A 21,453-nucleotide genomic window follows, 5' to 3' on the forward strand; every position below is an offset into this window, starting at 1 on the left:
CAGATGGCTTACTAGAAAATATGAAAAGTTTTATGTGCATAATTTCCTCAAGTCATGACTTAGAATGAACATACATAGACTATAAAAGGGAATTTATCTAGTTCCATTCTATTGGGTATTCAATGGAAAAGAAAAAATTAGAGATAATTTGGGACCTATTCAGCTTCTGGAGATAAGATGATGAAAGGCTCCAGGGCATCTAACAGACCATCCTTTTCTTTGTCATAGGCAGAGTCCTAGAGGGATAGAGGATGGTATATTTCTAAGGGGATAATTCTTATGCCCTTGTAAGGATTTAAAGTCTTTGTATATAGACTTAAGTATATATTATAATACTAAAGAAATAGTTTAGCTAGCAAGCTGAACTGTTGGAAGGTTCACACATACACATGCACACACTCTTATAGAGAGAAGAAATAATCGTTCTTAAAATTGCTTACAAGTCCATTCTATACTATAGCAGTCATAAATATTGGACTTGGAAAAAGAACCGATTATCTTGTCATCCAATTATTATATTACAATTTGGACAATATTAAACTTAAGTAAAATTGCCTAAAATTGGAAAACAAAACCAAAAAGCACAGACAACAAGAAAAATAAAACCAAGACACCACTTCTTCATTATGCCTATACACTGCGTAAAATATATCTTGTTGCTGTAAAACTCATGAGAAAAATGTCTTACCTCGAACAGCATCTAAGTAGTGAGCTAAAAGGGAAGAAAAGTGGAATTAAAAGAATTTCTTGAAGAAAAAAACTATGAAACATATTCTCATGTTGTCTGGGAGAGTCACTTCTGAAACACTTTAGCTGAAAAGTTTGTACACAGGCCTGTGGAGTTTGTAATATTTTCTGTGGGAAGAATATTAATGACCTTTCTACCAGAAACTCTATTAGGCTTCCTTACAAAGTGTCATATTGCACTAAAAGTATAAAATCGCATTTTTACATTTCAGTAATAACTTATTTGAAAGAGCACTAGCTTCCACTTCTTAGTGGTAATATCTTTCAAAGGTAGTTCTGGAGTAAACTACCTTTGGTAATCAGCACAATATTTAAGTCTTGTTATGTGAAGGCAAAAAAAACATATTGGAGTACAGTAATGTAATTATTTAAGCTGCATCTGAAGCTCAGTTCTCACCACATTTTTTATGAATCTTAAATATTTTCCAGTCACAGAAGCAGACTAACTTTACATTTAGTAAGGCAATATATTAAAATTACATATTATACATATTATAAGTAGCATACATTGCTTTAGTAGGTTCCTTTCATTATAACATCATACTTTCACCTAAATATGAAAGCTGTACTATAGTCTGGGGGTACAAAAGTTTCAGAAACAATAAACTGTGAATCCAGAAGCTCACTGAGGCCTTTGCTCTACATGTATTTACTGTCTAGTCCTAGCCTGCTACTGGAACATTGCAATCCATTTTCCTTATTCAAACAGTGGTAATTGTACTTGTCCATTTATACATGGAAAAACATTTCCTGGCAGGTCTGTGTCAAGGGATTTTTTTGGAAAAAATATTTTCTTGTAGAAATCTAAGTTGTTTCTCATGTCTTTTATAAAGAAAAGATCAAAATGGTAGAATAATTATTAGCTAGGCTTTCCCATTGACTACAGACTGATCACCCAAGCAGTGTCCTGAAAAATGTGTGAAATTAATGACAAAGGGGGAGAGAGGATAAATGTTTCTGAACAAATGTTCTATACCACTGAGTAAGGATAAACAATTCAACACAGATGTTCTATTGATGATAGGTCAGGAGTGTCTTCTTCACATACATTAAAGACAGACTCTAATGATATCAAATGGCTCCTCTTAAAGTAGTACCATTTAATGAAATTGCCTTTAAGTGCTTTCAAAGGAAACAACCTTTACTTTTCAACAGGAAAAATGGACAGTGAATATTACCTTCACAACAAAAACACTTCTCTTATTAACTAATGACACTATTCCAATGAAACCTCTTTCATTTGTGTAACTCAAAGCAGTGGAAAGCACAAAACATGAGGAACACTGAAGTGATGAGAAATAAGTAGAATGCTATTAACAAAAGAAAATTCTCAGTTCACACAACTTTCAAAGTTAGACTATTCTACCTATCCCATTCTTCTTCAATATCAAATATGACTAATCACAACTGCCAACTAAATCCCTAGGCTGCTCTTGCTTCTTTCCCCAATTTAAATTGGCCAAAGAATTCCAGTACTTACCAATTGTGCAGTGGTCACCTTCCCATCCAGGACTACACTCACATTTTCCATCTTTGCACTGACCATGCTCAGCACAGTGAGAAGGACAGGAGCGCTCCTCACATGTTGGTCCTACCCAGCCTTCTTCACATTGACAAATTCCCCTTGAACAGACTCCGTGGCTACCACACTCCATCGTACAAAGCTCTGTGGAAAATTCAAAGAAGTTGTATTAACATATATCATGAAAACCAGAATGCATCCCTTCCAAAAGACATTGCAATCTATACATATCTGTACATCTGGAACAAAATGATTGTGAACATTTAATGCAAACAACATATATCTAGCATAACATAAACAAAAGGAATTTGGTTAAAAATGGTCATATAGCTACATATAAAATATACTCTGACTCGTTCAACCACTATTGAAGGCAGTATGAGGATTCCTCAAAAGACTAAACATAGAGCTCTCTCTCGTATGACCCAGTAATTCCACTACTTGGCATTTACCCAATCGTCCAGAAACAAGGACATAATAAAGCCACTAGTACAACGATGCTCATTGCAGCACTATTTACAATAGCAAAGATATGGAACCAACCCAGATGCCCTTCAGTTGATGTGTGGATCAACAAGATGTGGTATTTATATACAATGGAATTCTATGCTGCCATCAGAAAGAATGACATCACCCCATTTGTAAAGAAATGAAAAGACTTTGAAAAAATCCTATTACGTGAAGTAAGCCAGACCCAAAGGAACATAGGCTCAATGGTTTCACTCATTTGTAATCATTAGTACACACCTAGGTAGGACTCTCCTAGGAGAGGATTATAATAGTTCAAAACCTACGTACATAATAAGGTCATATAGGATGAGTCTTAAATGAAAGGGTCTCTAGCATATGGAAATAAGAGCTTTATCTTGAGTGATTGTTTTTCTTAATGTACTATGTTATTTCTCTTCTCTTTTCTTGCCCTTTGGTTAATCTCATATTGTTACTGCATTTGACTTTTTTACCTGGTATATTGCATATACATTTATTTGAAAAAGGAAAGGGAAGGGGGGAAAACAAGATGATTGGGAGGGGGTGTGGGAAGGAAATGGAGACAAAAACATAAGAAGGGGTATCAATGTGTGAGAAGTAATGCACCCACTATCTGGTGAATGTAACTGTAACCCTTCTATACATTTCCTCGATAATAAAAAATAAAATGAAAAAAAAAAAACCAGAGATAAAACCCCTCAAAAACTGGAGTTGGGAGTTTTGCCTAGTGGAAGAATGTTTCCCTAGCCTGCATGAAGACCTTGGTACCATATACATAGAAAAAGCCGGAAATGGTGCTGTGGCTCAAGTGGTAGAGCTCTATCCTTGAGAGAGCCCAAGGACAATGCTCAGGCCCTGAATCCAAGACCCAGGACTGGAAAAAAACCTTCAAAAACTCTCTCTCTCTCTCTCTCTCTCTCTCTCTCTCTCTCTCTCTCTATATATATATATATATATATATATATATATATATATATATTCTCTGCTCTAAATTGCTTTCAAGAAGTCCATAGAATGGTAATGGCAATTAATGGCCAGAAATGGAGGGACCATGCAGCAAAAGGAAAGGGTGACATTGATCAAGACATATTACATTCATAAACTGCTTTGTTAAATAATAATTCCTTTGTACAACTACTTAAAATGATAATAACAATAAATAAATAAAAGAAAATGAAAAAAAATAGCCTGGCACTGATGCCTTAGGCTTACTTCTGCCTTAGGCTTACTTCTGTAATCATAGCTACCTAGTAGGCTTAGATCTGAGGATCATGGTTTGAAGCCAGCCTGGGTAGAAAAGTCCATGGGATTCTTCCTTCCCCTTTTCTAGTGATTAGTTGGAGAGAAGAGTCTCTTGGTCTTTAGTGGTGTTTACTCCCGAGGCTGGCTGTGAAAGTCAATCTTCCGATCTCAGCCTCCTGAGTAACTAGGATTACAGGCACAAAGCCACCATGCCTGGTTTGTCTTAACACCTTTTATTCTCTTGTTAGTTCCTGAAACATTCAGAGAACATGGAAGGACACACTCTTGGGTATACATTTTCTTTGTGTGTTGGTACAAGTCTTGGCAGCTTGAACTCAGAGCGAGGCACTGTTCTTAAGCATTTTTTGCTCAAGGTTAATCCTCTACCACTTGAGCTACAGCTCCAATTCTGGTTCTTTGGTGGGTAAATAAAGAGAAGAGTCTTTAAAGTTTGGATGAGTAATCCCAAAATGACTTTAGTTTTTCATTTATATTGAATTAATCAAGTGATACGTTGCTTGTGATTGTTTACTCTTGACCATTCTGTGTTTTTTTTCTGAGTTAAAATAAAACGCCAGTGTGGATGATGTGAAAAAAAAGAAAAGTCCATGGGATTCTTATAAACTACCAGAAAATGACAGAAGTGGTGCTGTGGCCCAAGTGGTGGAATGGTAGCCTTGTGCAAAAGAAGGTCAGGGACACTAACTAGGCCATGAGTTCAAACCCCATGAATGGGAAAAAGTGATCATTACTAATGCTACAGAGATTTGATATAATATAAAAATCACTGAGGGGAAAATGTAGTAATAGTTCCATAACTTCATACAGGATTACAACTTTAATAATGGGAAAGAATAGCTTTCTCTCTTTCCCTTTTTGGCCAATATGAGGAATTTACTTGAGCCTTGTGTTCTTGCTCAACTTGCTTGCTCACAGCTGGTTCTCTGTCACTTGACCCATATCTCTAGTCCAGCATTTTGTTGATTAATTGGAGGAATCTCACAGACTTTTCTACCCATGCTGGTTTCAAATCCCAATCTTCTAGATCTCAGTCTCCAGTATTGCTAGGATGAAAGCTGTAAACCACTAGCACCTGGCTAGAAAGAATAGCTAACAAGTGTTATAATATTCAAAATGTAAAGCTCCCAGTGATAGTACTTAAGTGGTTTCTCTGATGACACAATAAATATTTGCATTTATTTTAAGCATCTAAATGATTCCTGGTTGATTAAGGTACACAGCCTTCTTAACCTGAAATGCTATTACATATGTATCCAAAAGGGTTGTGTCTTGGCTCTTCTTAAGTTCTCTCCTTTGGATCCTTGACTTGTTGATGAGAAATGTTAAATATTAGTAAAGTCATAACAGCATAAAAATAAAATAAAAGTTAACAAGACTGTTTTGTTATCTAATTCCATTGCTAGAGGAGAAAAGCGATGAAATCTTTGAGCTTTAATGGTTATATATCCCTGAAGTAAAAAGAAAGAATTCCAAAACTAACTTTTTTTTTACATAGCCTCAAATTCTGCGATGGGTTTTCTATTAATATAGAAACATTCAGGTGTAATGACATTAGTAAATTCCATGGGTAGTAGTGTGCTTTTTCAATAAGCGGCATTGGTTCTTAAAGGCAAAACTGTGATTATAGGTTTTATTAAATCTGGATCAATTTGTCCACTAATTTCTTTCCAAGTATTCTTTTAAAGTTGAGGCATAATACAAAAGGAGTAAATTTTAAATGAAGTTACCGAAATGGTTGATACCCTCTGCTTATTTGTCATGTGCAACTTAACATTATGCTTTGAGTTGTGTTATATACACAACAGAAAGAATAATGTTTAAACCTAAAATGTCTGTCAAACTGATTTTATATGTACTTAGAGGTAGAACAGGAATTCCTTAAAATTAGATATATTAGTTGGGGCCGGGAGTTTGGCCTAGTGATAGAGTGCTTGTCTAGCATGCAGGAAGACCTGGTTTCTGTCCCTCAGTACCCCATACATAGAAAAAAGCCGGGAGTGGTGCTGAGGCTCAAGTAGCAGAGCTGTAGCCTTAAGAAAGACCAAGGACAGTGCTCAGGCCCTGAGCTCAAGCCTAGGACTGGCAAAAAATTAGATATAAGAGATAAAGGACAGGAAAAAATAAAAGTTTGTCTTAAAGAAATTGATAGATAATACTATTATTAATGTAATGGGAAAAGGCTGAGGTGGTAATAAGAGTTGAAGACCACAAACAGATTAATATTAAGGTGTGTCTAGAGAGCACAACAAATGAAAACATTGGGTTTAAGCACTGGGTTAGTGATACTGAAAGGCTAATGCTAGAGATATAAAGCTGATGGAATTCAACTATTTTCACATATGAAAATGATTGACATCCTGAAGCAGAGCCTGAGCAATAAGTTCAGAAATATTCTATTGATTTATACACTACACTGTTATAAGCACACACAATTAATATTTGTCCATTATAAAGAAAATACAAAAAATGTTCAGAGAAAAGAAACAGATAACATTCAAGGAAAATGAATCTGTGGGGGGGTATTTTTGAATGGATAACAGGACTCTCCTCCTCTTCCTTTCTTTTTGCAGTGATAGGATTTGATCCAGTGTCTCATATTTTCTGGGAAAGTACCCTATCACCTTAGCCAAATCTCCATTCCAGCTGGCTTCTTCACCTCTCTTAGTTTCTTGGCTGGCATGAGGTAAATATTCCTTTGCCAAGCATTCCAGTCATGGATTGATACATCTGATACCATAAGCCAAAGCAAATCTTAAAAAAAAAGCATGAGAAGGGGTACCAATGTTCAAGAAATAATGTACTCACTACCTGATGAACGTAACTGTAATCCCACTATATATAACCCTTGATAATGAAATAAAAAAAAACAAAAGATGACTTTGTTTGTATGCATATATATCTATATATGTCTATAAGTAACTATAGACATATATATACACATATAGAGTTATAGATAGATATATATCAAACTTATAAGGCTCCAAATCACTAATCCTGGACAAACTTTTCCAAAGAATATTAAAAGAGGGAACCCTTCATGATATACCTTATGAGGTCAGTATAACCATGACAAAAAATTCTTACAATGATATTTTAAGGAAAAAAGTACTAGCTTGTGAATAGAGATACAAAATCCTCAAAGTATTAATGTAACAAGTTTAGTATTATATAGAATAAACAATTTCATGGTCAACTTGTGTTTATTTCAGGAATATAAAACTGGTTTAACATTTGAACATTAATGTAATTAAATATTTCCAGAGTAAGAGAAAAAGAATCATACAATCCTATCAAAGTATTGATAGGACATGAAATAGCCATTCATAATAAAAACTTTAAAAAGCTAAGATTAAAAGGAACTTTAAATCCCAGAGATTAGCTACAGAAACTTGCAGGAAGCCTAACGTCTAATGGTGAGATGATGAGGCAAATATACCCAGACATATACGTGCACCACATAATTCTTTTTTTCACATATTTTTACTGTAATTAATAGAAGGGTTACATTATATTCACCAGATAGAAGGTACATTAATTCACCAACATTGTTACTCTTTCTCATGTCTTAGTACCACATAGTTCTGAAGGCCCTAACCAGTGAAGAAATATCAGAAAAAGGAAGACTTGTAAAAATGAAAAAGGAATAAAGTTGTCACTATTCAAAGTGTACTATATGACAATCCTCCAAATAATTTTTTTGCCAGTCCTGGGGCTTGAACTTAGAGCCCAGGCTCTGTCCTTGGGTTTTCATTAGGGCTAGTGCTCTACCACTTGAGCCACACCACCACTTCTGGTTTTCCTATGTATGTGGTACTGAGGAAGCGAAACCAGGTCTCTGTGCATGATAGGTAAGCACTCTAAATATTAGGCCAAACTCCCAGCCCCCCTGCAAAGACTTTATGGCAGCAAATTATTGGGAATAATGTACTAATTTTAGACAAAAGTAAATATATATTTCTATACATTAGCAGCAAAATGGAAGAAATTAAAAATGCTATTTACAATTATACCATAATTTCATGTACCTACTAATAAGTCTAAGAAATTATGGATGAGACATATGAAAACGTTTAAATTGATATGAGAGAAATTAGAGAAGTTCTGAGTGAAAGCAAAGCTGTATCACGACAATGGTTTAGAAAAAAATCACATTTCAAAAATGTCAGTTTTACAAAAATTTACTTTATTCACTGCAGCAGCAGCTTTATGTATGTATGTATGTATGTATGTATGTATGTATGTATGTGTAAATATGGATCAGCTAAAATAGAAGCATAATAAGGTGGGATAATATACTGAAGTTCATAGAAAACTTACTGAAAGTTATATTAAATTAGTAGGTATTGACACAAAAACAGAACAAAGCTATTTACATTTGATTTTTGGTGAATATTTCATCACAACAATCAAGAAAAGAGTTTTGGGTTTGGTTAAATGATTTTGCGATACTGAGTATATATAGTCTTAGGATAGGGATTTTTTTTTTCAGTTGTGGGCTTGAACTCTGGGCCTGGGCATTGTCCCTGAGCTCTTTAGCTCAAGGCTACCGCCCTACCCCTGGAGCCCCGATGCCACTTCTGGTTTTCTGGTGATTAATTGGAGATAAGAGTTTCACTGACTTTTTAGTGCCGGGGCTGGCTGGCTTTGAACCGTGATTCTCAGATCTCAGCCTCCAAAGTAGCTAGGATTACAGGCATGAGTCACTGCGCCCAGTTCATGAAAATATTTTAAGAGTATTCAAACATTAACTATAAAGATAAATGGCAAATTGATCTACATAAAAATTAAGAAATATTTACCAAAACACAGAAAAAAGATAATGTGATATGGTGCCAAGATACATTGACAGCCCATACAACTAAGAAAGTTTATATTTGAAATATACCAAGAATATCAAATTAATAACAAAGATACTTGAATTATTAGAAAGGTGGGTAAGAAATTTAGTCAGATACTACCTAAATGAGGATAAAAGTAAATGGCCAAAAACAAATGGGATGTGCTTAGCATAATCCCTTATCATGTAGATACATATTAAAATAATACTATAATGCTATTGTATAGTCAGACAGCAATGACTAACAAGAGTAATAAGCATTGGTGAAAATGTGAGGACCAGAAAGATCACAAATTATCTTCAAAATTGGAACAACCACTTTGGAAAACCATTTGAAATTATCTGCTAATGTTGTACATGTACACTGAGTAACTCAGGAATTATGTTTCCTAGCATTTGCTCAATAGTAAGTAAGCAGGTGTTCATTAAAAGACATACATAAAGTGATTGTCATAGAATTATATGTAGTTATATGTCACAGACAATAAATAAAATGCACAGCAATAAAATGAATAGCCAATTATACTAGTGATATGAAAAATAATATATCATATTGAAAATGAATGATGTATAGCAATATATCCTAAAATGGGTTAATCTCAAAAAATAATATCAAGGAAAAGAAATCAGACATAAAAGTCATACATCCTATACTATACCATAAAAAATTTCTTAAAGAGCCGGGTATGGTGGCTCACACGTATAATCCTATTTGCTCAGGAGGCTGAGATCTGAGAATCGGGGTTCAAAGCCAGCAAGGGCACTAAAGACCAAGAGACTCTTATCTCCAATTAAGCACTAGAAAATGGGAAATGGAGCTGTGGCTCAAGGGGTAGGCTGGTAGGTAGCCTTGAGCTGAAGAGCTCAGGGACAGCACCCAGACCCAGAATTTAAGACACATGACCTCTCCCTGCCCCCTCAAAAAATTCTGAAACAGTAGGCAAGTTTTACAGACCAGGGTAGTTATCTAGGAAAGCAGAGAACGGAAATTGTGAAAGCGTACCAGAAGGACTTGTGTTGGTAGTGTATTTTAACTTGGGCTTCGTTAATAGGTCTTTCACATTTTTGTAACTCATCGTTCTATATGTTTATCTGTTCTATTTGTCCCTGTATATATCATATATTTTAATAAAATGTCTTCATTAAAACAAAGAGAGAACTACTAAAAGAGCAGCAAAATAATAATGTTGCTTCCTAACTGGAAAAGAGGAAAAGTGATAGTTATAGCTCATCCAAAGAGAAGGCAGAAAGGAGTGAAAGTAGATGAAATACCCATTGTAGGTTAGTGGCACAAAAGAAGATGGTAGGTTAGAAATGTAAATACATTAGTATTCCCAGTAAATTAAAAAAAAACAATTAAACTTACAGTTCAAAAGAGACAATCTGAAACTGAAGCTCTTTCTGTTACACACAGACATATTGAAAATATATGAACAAAGTGAGGTTACTAATAAAAGAAGACATATAAGCATATCAAACAGGGAAAACTTGAGGGCATTATAATATTGTCAAAGAAGACTTCAAGGCCTACAGCATTTCTATTGATAACAAGTCATCATATCATGATAAAAGGAATAATTCACCAGGAAGATGTAATAATCCACAGCCTATGTAGAAAATATAAAATATCTACGAAAACACAGAAAATATAGAATGCCTTACAGACTTATACAGCAAATAGAGGATTCACTAAATTCACTATAAGTAATAAGATTATCAGTGAGAATAATATAATGTACATACAGAGAATCATATATATGTATGAGTATATATTGTGTATTCTTTTAGAAATCACAGAAAGTACCCAGAAAAACTGCAAAAAGGTTAGTCCAGTAGCTGGATACAGGTGGCTCACTCCTAGCCAGGATGTCAAGATCTTAGAATAGTACTTTGAATCAATCTTAGGCAGGAAGGTCCAAGAGAAAGTTATATGTAATTAATCACCAAAAAAAATAAAAAATGGAGCTGTGCCTCCAAGTGTTAGCACATTAGTCTTAAGGAAAATAGCTGGGGAACAGTACCCATGTCCTGGAGTTCCAGCCCCAAATGTCAGCACACACACACACACACACACACACACACTCACACAGTGTCGTTCATAAGGCATTCCTTAACAACACGTCAGCTTCCAAAATATTAGAACATACTAACTCAGCAAAATGAAATAAAAATTAGAAATTAATAAACAGATTTTAAAAATCACAGGAAAATAGGGCCAGGAGTTTGGCCAAGTGGTAGAGTGCCTGCCTAGCATGCACGAAGACCCAGGTTCGATTCCTTGGTACCACATACATAGAAAAAGCCAGAAGTGGTGCGGTGGCTCTGGATAGTACACTAGCCTTGAGGAAAGTCCAAGGACAGTGCTCAGACCCTGAATTCAAGCCCAGGACTGGCAAAAAAAAAAACCCGAGGAAAACATTCTTTAAAAACATACTTTGAAAAGCCGCGGAAAGCCGCGAAAAGCGTCAGCTGGCGCCGGCTGAAGCCGCGAAAAGCAGCTTGAGCGGGTGCCGGCTCCACACCGGGAAAGCGGCGGCGGGCGCCAGCTCTAATCCACGAAAAGCGGCAGCAGTGGAGGGCGCCAGGCTGGGAGCCCAACGGCTACAGAAACCTGCACAAAACCGGGCCAGCAAACTGCGGAAGCAGCGGAAACCCAGACGGGGAACCAGAACAGCAAGCAGCGGAGCCCAGACGCAGAACACAGGCGGCGGCGGCAGCGGAGACCCGAGGGGAGTGAAAGACTCCCCAACACCGTGGAGCAGCCGCAGACGGACGCAGAGGCGTGAGTAATACAGCGCATCCCCAAACACATCGGGAAAGCGGAGCGGGTGCCAAGCAATAGAACTTAACTCAGACCCCAACACCCCGCCCGAGAAAGACTGGCGGGAGCAGGGGGGCAAGGAATTTAGAATCCTGTCCCTTCCCTCAACAGCCCCCTCCCTCAGGCCATTGACTGGAGATTGACAGGCGGACTACCTAAGAACCAGCACCCCACCAAGGGAGGCGGGGCTGTCCCAACTCCCACCCGCCCAACGGGCTCAACCCCCAGCCCTCTGACTGGAGACTGACAAGCGGGCGGACCCTAAGACGCAGCACCCCACCAGGGGAGGCGGGGCTGTCCCAGCTCCCACCCGCCCACCAGGCTCCTCTCCCAGGCCACTGGATCTGGAGAGTGGAGGGCGTTGGGACCCTGCCTTACAACAGTGGGTAGGGGGTGCGGGTAAATAGGAGCCAGCATCTGCCCCCCCTCAATTCCTAAGCGGGGAATCCTCCAGCTGGGAATCCTGAGCAAGACACCACCGAGGGGCCCCCCCACAGTCACAGACTCTGACAAAGCAGTGGAAACACAGCAGGGATCTGAAGGGCCTACCAGCAGCCAAGCTCCCCTTCTGAGAACCAAAAAGGCATGGCTCCGCCCTTGGAGCCCACGTCCCCAGCTGGGCCCCGCCCCTGGGAACAGAGGGGGTCTCCTGCTGGTCCTGCTGAGAGCCCCTGAACTCTCAATCCCCAGACCCTTGGCTTGGGGCCGCCCCTGGAAGCAGCACAGGAAAACGTCCGCCAACCGCACTCAGACAGAAGCTCGCAGATCCATCCCATGGTCCACTGTGAGGCCACTGGTTGGGCTAAGAGCTAGTCGTGCAGCAACACATAAGTTTTATTCTAATACCTTCCAAACTTTGTACTCAAATATGCTACCTACTTACCCCCAGACCTCTCTCATTCTATTTTTCTATCTCTGGACCTCTGCTCATCTTTCAACCCTTATACTGCATGGATCTACACTTGATGGCTGTTGAGCAACACTGTATAACTAGGTGTTTAATTATTCTCTAGGCTCAGAGGGACTTAAAGACAATAGAGATTGGATTGAGAGGCTTATTGTTTTGGGTATAAATCACTTATCAATGGATGTATTAGACTGGTCGGTAACTGCACAAACAGAAAGAGTGATAACACCAATCAAAACTTGTGAACATCTAGAGTCTGCCGGCTATAGAGGTCTAGGTTGGTTATATCTGAAAAACTATAATCGTGTTTAGTATTAATCTTGCTCCCATTTTCAAATGGGCAGAAGAAGAAACTCAAGAAAAATGTCAAATCAAGAAACAACATCCCCCACCCCCCTCACCCAATGTAAACAGCCAATGGAACAGACACTGGCAAACCTAGAGGAGAGTCTTCCAAGTGCTATACAAATGCAATTGATAAACATCATTAATTAAAAATGTGAAAATATAAAGAAAGAGATAAGGGAGGAAGCCATAGCTAAACAAGAGGAAACCATAAACAAGGTGATAAGTGAAAAAGAAGAAGCCATAAAGGAGGCCATAATAAAGGTTTTTCAAAGAAAGATGGATGAATTCATAGAATCCACAAATAAAAAGGTGACTGAACTCCAGCAAATGTTCAAAGAAAATAAAGCTACTGAGCTAACCACTCAAATGGAAATCAAGGAGCTAAAGAAATCCATACATGATCTAAAAGAAGAGATGCAAGGCATCAAAAATGAGCAACTAGAAGCAAGGGAGATGAAAAATAAAGTAGATAGCTTTGATAGCAGGTTAGACAATGCAGAGGAGAGAATTTCCGGGGCTGAAGATAATTTAGTTATTATAGAGAAAGAACAGAAAATGAGTCAATCCAAATCTAGGAAAAAATGAGAGAGCGCTTCAGGAGGTCCAAGATACAATTAGGAAGCCTAATTTAAGGCTAATTGGTATTGAGGAGGGTCTGGAGAAAGAGGTCAATGGTATTGGAAATATACTTCAGGGAATCATCTCAGAGAATTTCCCAAATATCCAGAAGGGCAGGCCCATCCAGATACAAGAAGCTTTTAGAACCCCAAACAGACCTGACCAGAAAAGAACATCCCACCGCCACATCGTAATCCGAACTGGATCAATAGAAACCAAAAAAAGGATCCTAAAGGCAGCCAGGGAAAAGGATTCAGTAACCTATAAAGGAAAACCAATCAGAATTACCCCAGATTTCTCAGCAGAGACCATGCAAGCAAGAAGTGACTGGAAGCATATATGTCATGACCTTAAGTCAAATAACTACCAACCAAGAATACTGTACCCAGCTAAGCTCTCATTCATAACTGAGGGAACAATAAAAACATTCCATTCCAGGGAAAAGCTGCAACAATATGTCGCAACAAAACCAACAATACAGAGAATTCTGAAAGATGTTCTATACATAGAAAACCAAAATAAATGCAATATAGGGAAAGAAATGGCACCTAAACAGCATACCATCTAAGGACCACAAGAACTGTCAAGACACAGGCCCAAATAAAAGCTTTTAAAAATGGTAGGACCTAATAAATATCTCTCAATCCTAACTCTCAATATCAATGGATTCAACTCTCCAATTAAACGGCATAGGCTGTCTAGTTGGATCAAAAAGCAAAAGCCATCATTCTGCTGTCTTCAAGAGACACATCTTACCCAAAAAAAACAATCATCTTTTGAAATTGAGAGGTTGGAATAAACTCTATCAAGTTAACGGCCCCCATAAACAGGCTGGAGTTGCCATCCTCATATCAGATAAAATAGACTTCAAACTAAAATTAGTAAGAAAAGACAAAGAAGGTTACTACATACTACTAAAGGGATCTTTCCTCCAGGAAGACATAACGATCCTAAATATTTACACACCCAATCCCGGAGCTCCAAACTTCATCAAGCAAACTTTACTTACACTGAAACCATACATAGATCGGAATACAGTGATTGTCGGTGACTTTCACACACCACTCTCACCTATGGACAGATCAACAAGGCAAAAACTCAACAGAGAAACCTTAGAACGGAACAACCATATAGACCAACTAGATCTAACAGACATCTGCAGAATATTCCACCCAGCAACAACACAATATACGTTTTTCTCAGCAGCACATGGAACATTTTCCAAAATAGATCACATCTTAGGCCATAAAACAAACCTGGACAGATTCAGAAACACTGAAATTATTCCATGCACACTCTCAGACCACAAAGGCATCAAACTGGAACTGAACACACATCTCCACCAACGAAAACCCTGTAACTCATGGAGACTGAACAACACATTGTTGAATCACCAATGGGTCATCGAAGAGATCAGAACAGAAATCCAACAGTTTATGAAATTTAACAGTAAGGAGCACACAAAATACCAACTCCTTTGGGACACAGCTAAGGCAGTACTCAGAGGAAAATTTATAGCGCTGAGTGCCTACAACAAGTTGGAAAAATTGCAAACCAACAAGTTAATGTCTCACCTTAAGCTCCTGGAAAAAGAGCAACAAACCAACCCTAATCCCAGTAGAAGAAAGCAAACAATTAAAATCAAACACAATTAAATGATTTGGAATGCAAAAAAAACTATAGAAAGAATCAACAAAACAAGGAGTTGGTTCTTTGAAAGAATTAACAAAATTGACAAGCCCTTAGCAAATCTTACCAAAAAAAGAAGAGAGCATATCGAAATAAACAAAATCGCAGATGAAAATGGTAATATCACGACAGAAATTTCCAAGATCCAGAATATCATGAGGGAATACTTCTCAAACCTTTATGTCGACAAATTTGAGAATCTAGATGAAATGGATGAATTCCTAGCCAATATTAACATACCCACACTGAACCAAGAAGAACTAAGCCAACTCAACAGGCCTATTTCAAGCTCTGAAATAGAAATGGCAATTAGAGAACTTCCACCTAAGAAAAGCCCAGGGCCAGATGGATTCACAGCTGAATTCTATAAGGTCTTCAAAGCAGAGCTCACACCAATACTCCTGAAGCTCTTCAACGAAATTGAAAATGAAGGTTCCTTACCAAACTCATTCTATGAAGCCAGTATAACCCTCATCCCCAAACCAGACAGAAATTCATCAAAGAAAGAGAACTATAGACCTATATCTTTGATGAACATCGATGCAAAACTTCTCAACAAAATACTGGCCAACCGTCTACAACAACTCATCAAAAAAATTATACACTATGATCAAACTGGATTCATCACGGGGAGGCAAAGCTGGTTCAACATACGCAAATCAATTAATATAATTCAACACATCAACAGGAGCAAGGACAAAAATCACATGATTGTCTCAATAGACGCGGAAAAGGCATTTGACAAGATCCAACACCCCTTTATGTTAAAAGCTCTGGAGAAACTAGGAATCCATGGAACATTCCTCAATGTAATAAAGGCTGTGTATGAGAAACCTACTGCTAGTATTACACTTAATGGTGAAAATCTAAAGCCATTCCCTCTAAAATCAGGAATGAGACAAGGATGCCCACTCTCTCCACTCCTCTTTAACATAGTACTAGAATTCCTAGCCAGTGCAATAAGGCAAGAAGCAAGCATAAAGGGGATCCAAGTAGGAAAAGAGGAAATAAAACTATCCCTCTTTGCAGATGACGTGATACTGTATTTAAAGAATCCTATAGACTCTACTCCCAAGCTCCTTGAGCTGATTCAAAACTTTGGAAGTGTAGCAGGCTATAAAATCAACCCTCAAAAATCAACTGCCTTCCTTTACGCCAACAGTGAGAGGAACGAAGCAATAATCAGGAAAGAAACTCCTTTCACAATAGCCTCAAAGAAAATAAAGTACGTAGGAATTAGCTTAACTAAGAATGTAAAGGACCTTTTTGACGAAAACTTTAAAACCCTAAAAAAGGAAATTAAAGCAGAACTAAGGAAATGGAAAAACCTCCCATGCTCCTGGATTGGAAGAATCAACATTGTGAAAATGACAATCTTGCCAAGAGCTATCTACAAATTCAATGCAATACCCATCAATATCCCAATGGCATTCTTTAAAGAAATAGAAGAGGCAATCCAAAATTTCATATGGAATAATAAAAGACCCCGTATAGCAAAAACACTTCTTAGCAGAAAGAACAGCCCCGGAGGAATTTCAATTCCAAACTTTAGACTCTATTACAGAGCTATAATTATCAAAACAGCTTGGTACTGGCACAGGAACAGGTCTGAAGACCAATGGAATAGAACTGAGGACCCAGATATTAAACCACAGACCTATGGCCACCTAATCTTTGACAAGGGATCCAAAAAAATAGAATGGACGAAAGACAGCCTCTTCAACAAGTTGTGCTGGCAGAACTGGTTAAGCACCTGCAGAAAACTAAAGTTGGATCCTTCTTTGTCACCTTGCACTAGAATTAACTCCAAATGGATCAAAGACCTGGAGGTAAAAGCTGACACACTGAAAACTTTACAAGAAGGAATAGGAGATACACTAGGCCTCCTTGGTACAGGTCGAAACTTTCTTAATAAGGACCAAGAATCACAACAAATCAGAGAAAGGCTGGATAAGTGGGACTGCATTAAACTGCAGAGCTTTTGTATGGCAAAGGACATAGCTAGTAAATTAAATAGGAAGCCTACAGAGTGGGAGAAGATCTTCACCAACCAAACAACAGACAAAGGCCTCATATCTAAAATATATCAACAACTCAAAAAATTGAATCACTCCAAAACTAATCTCCAAAGTAACAACCATCCCATTAAAAAATGGGCCAAAGACTTAAAGAGAGTCTTCTCTGAAGAAGAAACCAAAATGGCCTCTAGACACATGAAGAAATGCTCAACATCTCTGGTCATAAAAGAAATGCAAATCAAAACAACTCTACGATTCCACCTCACTCCAGTTAGAATGGCCAGGATCAGGAAAACGAATGACAACATATGCTGGAGGGGATGTGGCCAGGAGGGATCACTACCACACTGTTGGTGGGAGTGCAAACTCGTTCAACCACTATGGAAAGCAGTGTGGCAGTGCCTCAAAAGGCTAAACATAGAACTCCCCTATGACCCAGCAATTCTACTACTTGGCATTTACCCAACCATCCAGAAACAAGGACATACTAAATCCACTATCACAACAATGTTCATGGCAGCACTATTCACCATAGCAAAGATATGGAACCAGCCTAGATGTCCCTCAGTTGATGAGTGGATCAACAAGTTGTGGTATTTGTACACAATGGAATTCTATGCTGCTGTCAGAAAGAATGACATCGCTCCATTTGTTAGGAAATGAAAAGACAGAAAAAATCATATTAAGTGAAGTAAGCCAGACTCAAAGGATCTTAGGCTCAATGGTTTCCCTCATTCGTCATAATCAGTAGAAACCTTGGGCTCTACTAGCAGAGATCTGCAATAGAGCAAAATCTTGATACATAAGGCCATATAATGTGAAGCTCATTGAAAGGACCTCCAGGATATTGAAACAAAAGCCATATAATGAATGATTGTTGTCCTTAGTGTACTATGTTGTCTCTCATCTCCTTTGCTGTCCCTTGGTTATCTCATATTGGTATAGTATCTCACTTTGTTATCTGATATATTGAATTTATTTGTATTTGGATATTTGAAATTTGATAGGGAAGGGGGGAAAACCAAGACGGGTGGGGGGAGTGGGGGGGGAGGGAAATGGGTACCAAGACATGCGGAAGGGTATGAATGTATGTGAATTAATGCACCTTCTATCTGGCAAATATCATGTAACCCTTTTACTAATTACAATTAAAAAATAAAAATAAAAATAAAAAAAACATACTTTATGGGCCAGTAGTTTAGCCTAGTGGTAGAGTGCTTGCCTAGTATGCAGGAGAACCCAGGTTCAATTCCTCGGTATCACATACATAGAAAAACCAGAAATGGTGCTGTGGCTGAAGTGGTAGACCTTGAAAAAGTCCAAGATCCCAAAGTCAGTGCCCAAGCCCTGAGTTCAAGGACCAGGGTTGGCAAAACATACTTTGTAATAATTCATGAGTTACATGTAAAATCACATTGAAAATTAAGAATGAAATAATAATGAAATGCTTTTTACAAAACTTGTGAGCTGCAGCTTAATAAAAGGAAATTTATATCCTTAAATGTACTTAATGGATAAGGATGAATAAAATCTAGTTATCTAAGTATCCAACCGAATGAGTTATGAGAACTTTGTATAAATCGATAATGGAAACAATTATAGTAAGTGTAAAAGTTAACAAGATTAGAAGCAAATGATAGAAATAATCAACAATATCAAAATTTAGGTGTTATAAATAAAAAATGAAGAAACTTCTAGCAAGGTAGATCAAGAAAATAGAAGAAAGAAAATGATAGTGGTGCATATTTAGGACCTAAACTAAGAAATAAATGAGGATAATACTAATAATTTATGCCCATGAGTCTGAAGTCTTACACAAAGTAGGTATTTTTCTTTTTTTTGCCAGTCCTGGACTTGAGCTCAGGGCCTAAGCACTGTCCCTGGATTTTCTGAAGGCTAGAGCTCTACCACTTGAGCCTCAGCACCACTTCCAGCTTTTTTCTATGTATGTGGTAGTGAGGAATCGAACCTGGGTCGTCATGCATGCTAGGCGAGCACTCTACCACCAGACCAAATCCCGGCCCCAAGTAGGTATTTTTCTTATTGTAATTTATTGTCAGGGTAATGTATGGAGGGGTTACAGTTATATTAACTAGATAGTGGGTACCTTACTACTTGAACACTGAAAGTCTTTCACATTGTACTTCAGAGGAAGTACAAAACCCGAATTATATATCAAAGATATTGAAGCTAGCCCAGATGGCTGTATAGGTATATCTTGCCAAATTTTTAGAGGAAAGATTATTTCTAGTTCAGATTGCACCTGAGAATTATAACACTCTTATAATTTGTTGCAAAAATGTAATAAAAATGGAGAGGTTTTTTTTTTCTTTCTTTTTTTTTTCAAATAGCCCTATCTCATGACTACTATTGGAAAATAAAATAACTGAAAAAAAATCAAAGAAAAATGTGCAGACACACACACACAGTTCATATACCACAACAGAAATAAAAAATTCAGTGAGATAAATGCCAAGTTTTCTTTAGAAATCTATTAATGTACAGAGGGGCATGGGTTGGTACCATATGTTAACTATGGTAAATAATGTGGCAATGAGCATGGCTGTGCTGGTAGGTTTAGTATGACCTTGTTTCTGGACATTTGGGTAAATGCCAAGGAGTGGAGCTTTCTGTTTAGTCTTTTGAGGAACCGCCACACTGCTTTCCAGAGTAGTTGGAGGCATTTACACTCCCACCAAGAGTGTAGAAGCATTCCTTTATGGCCGGATCCCAGCCAGCATTTGTTATTGGATTTTTTGATAATGGCTATTCTATCTGGGGTGAGGTGGAATCTAAAGATGTTTTTATTTTCATTTCTTTTATGGCCAGAAATGTCAAGCATTTCTTCACGTGCCTATTGGACATTCCTATTTCCTCTTCAGAGAAATCTCTCCTTACGTCTTTAACCTATCTTTTAATGAAATGGTTGAGGATTTGATTTTGAGAGATTTAATTTTTTGAGTTGTAGGTATATTTTAGATATGAGGCCCTTGTCTGTAGTATGGCTAGTGAAAATCTATTCCCACTCTATGGGCTCTCTGTTTATGTTGCTGGGTATATCCTTTGCCATACAGAAGCTCTGAGGTTTAATACAGTCCCATTTATCCAAACATTCTGTGATTTGTTGTGTTTCTGGGCCTTTATTAAGAAAGCTTTGACCTATGCCAAGGAGACCTAGTGTATCTCCCATTCCTTCTTGTAAAGTTTTCAGGATTTTACCTCAAAGTCTTGGATCCATTTGGAATTGGTTCTGGTGAAGGGTGACATATAAGGGTCCAACTTCATTTTTCTATGACTGTTTAACCAATGTGCCAGAACCATTTGTTGAAAAGGCTGTCTTTCTTCTATTCTATTTTTGTTGGCTCCCTTATCAATGATTAGGTGGCTATAGGTCTGCAGATTCTGGGTCTTCAGTTCGATTCCATTGGTCCTCAGGCCTGTTTTTGTACCAGTAACAAGTTGTTGTTTTTTTTTTCTTAAAGCTTTGTAAAGAAGGTGTGATATATATATATATATATATATATATATATATATATATATATATATATATAATGGGATTCTATGCTGCCATCAGAAAGAATGACATCGCCCCATTTGTGAGGACATGGAAAGACTTGGAAAAAATCCTATTAAACGAACTAAGCCAAACCCAAAGAAACATAAGCTCCATGGTTTTCCTCATTTGTAATAATTAGTATGCATCTGGGATTTTCTTAGCAGAGTAGCTCAATAGCTCAAAAGTTATGTGCATATAGCCATATAGGACAAGCCTAAGCAAAATGAACTCCAGGATAGGGAAATAAGAGTTTTATCTTTGTGGTTGTTGTTTTTAATGTTATATGTGATGTTATTTTTTTACTCTTGGTTTTTTTTTCCTAATGGTTTATCCTCTGTTTTTATTGTACCTGACTTTGGCACTTTGAGTATTGTATGCACATTTATTTGTTTATTTCAATCAGGGAAGGGAAGGGGAAAAACAAGATAGGACAAAGGCCAAAGGATGAACCACTGTAATGATACTCACAGGACAATACATTGGAAATGAACTTTACAACTTGGGAGGGGGTGGGGGAGGGAAAGCGAGAGAAAAACATGGGAAGGGGTAACAATGTTCAAAAAGTAATGTACTCACTACCTTATGAATGTAACTGTAACCCCTCTGTACATCGCCTTGATAATAAGATGTGGTATTTG

At 37.7% G+C, this 21,453-nt stretch overlaps 1 protein-coding gene across 1 annotated transcript in view; it reads right to left on the reverse strand.

Moving 5' to 3' along the window:
* Positions 1–21,453, reverse strand: part of Tenm1 (teneurin transmembrane protein 1) — a 336,137-nt gene that overhangs the window by 181,329 nt on the left and 133,355 nt on the right. The window contains exons 9-10 of the mRNA XM_090327164.1: positions 2,228–2,413; positions 689–712 (exon numbers count right to left, since the gene is read on the reverse strand). Of these exons, the coding sequence (XP_090183290.1) occupies positions 689–712; positions 2,228–2,413 (210 nt within the window). The remainder of the gene's footprint in view (positions 1–688; positions 713–2,227; positions 2,414–21,453) is intronic.

The sequence above is a fragment of the Megascapheus bottae genome, chromosome X (assembly GCF_031878675.1).
Source record: "Megascapheus bottae isolate mThoBot1 chromosome X, mThoBot2.hap1, whole genome shotgun sequence".
NCBI classification, from domain to species: Eukaryota; Metazoa; Chordata; class Mammalia; order Rodentia; family Geomyidae; genus Megascapheus; species Megascapheus bottae.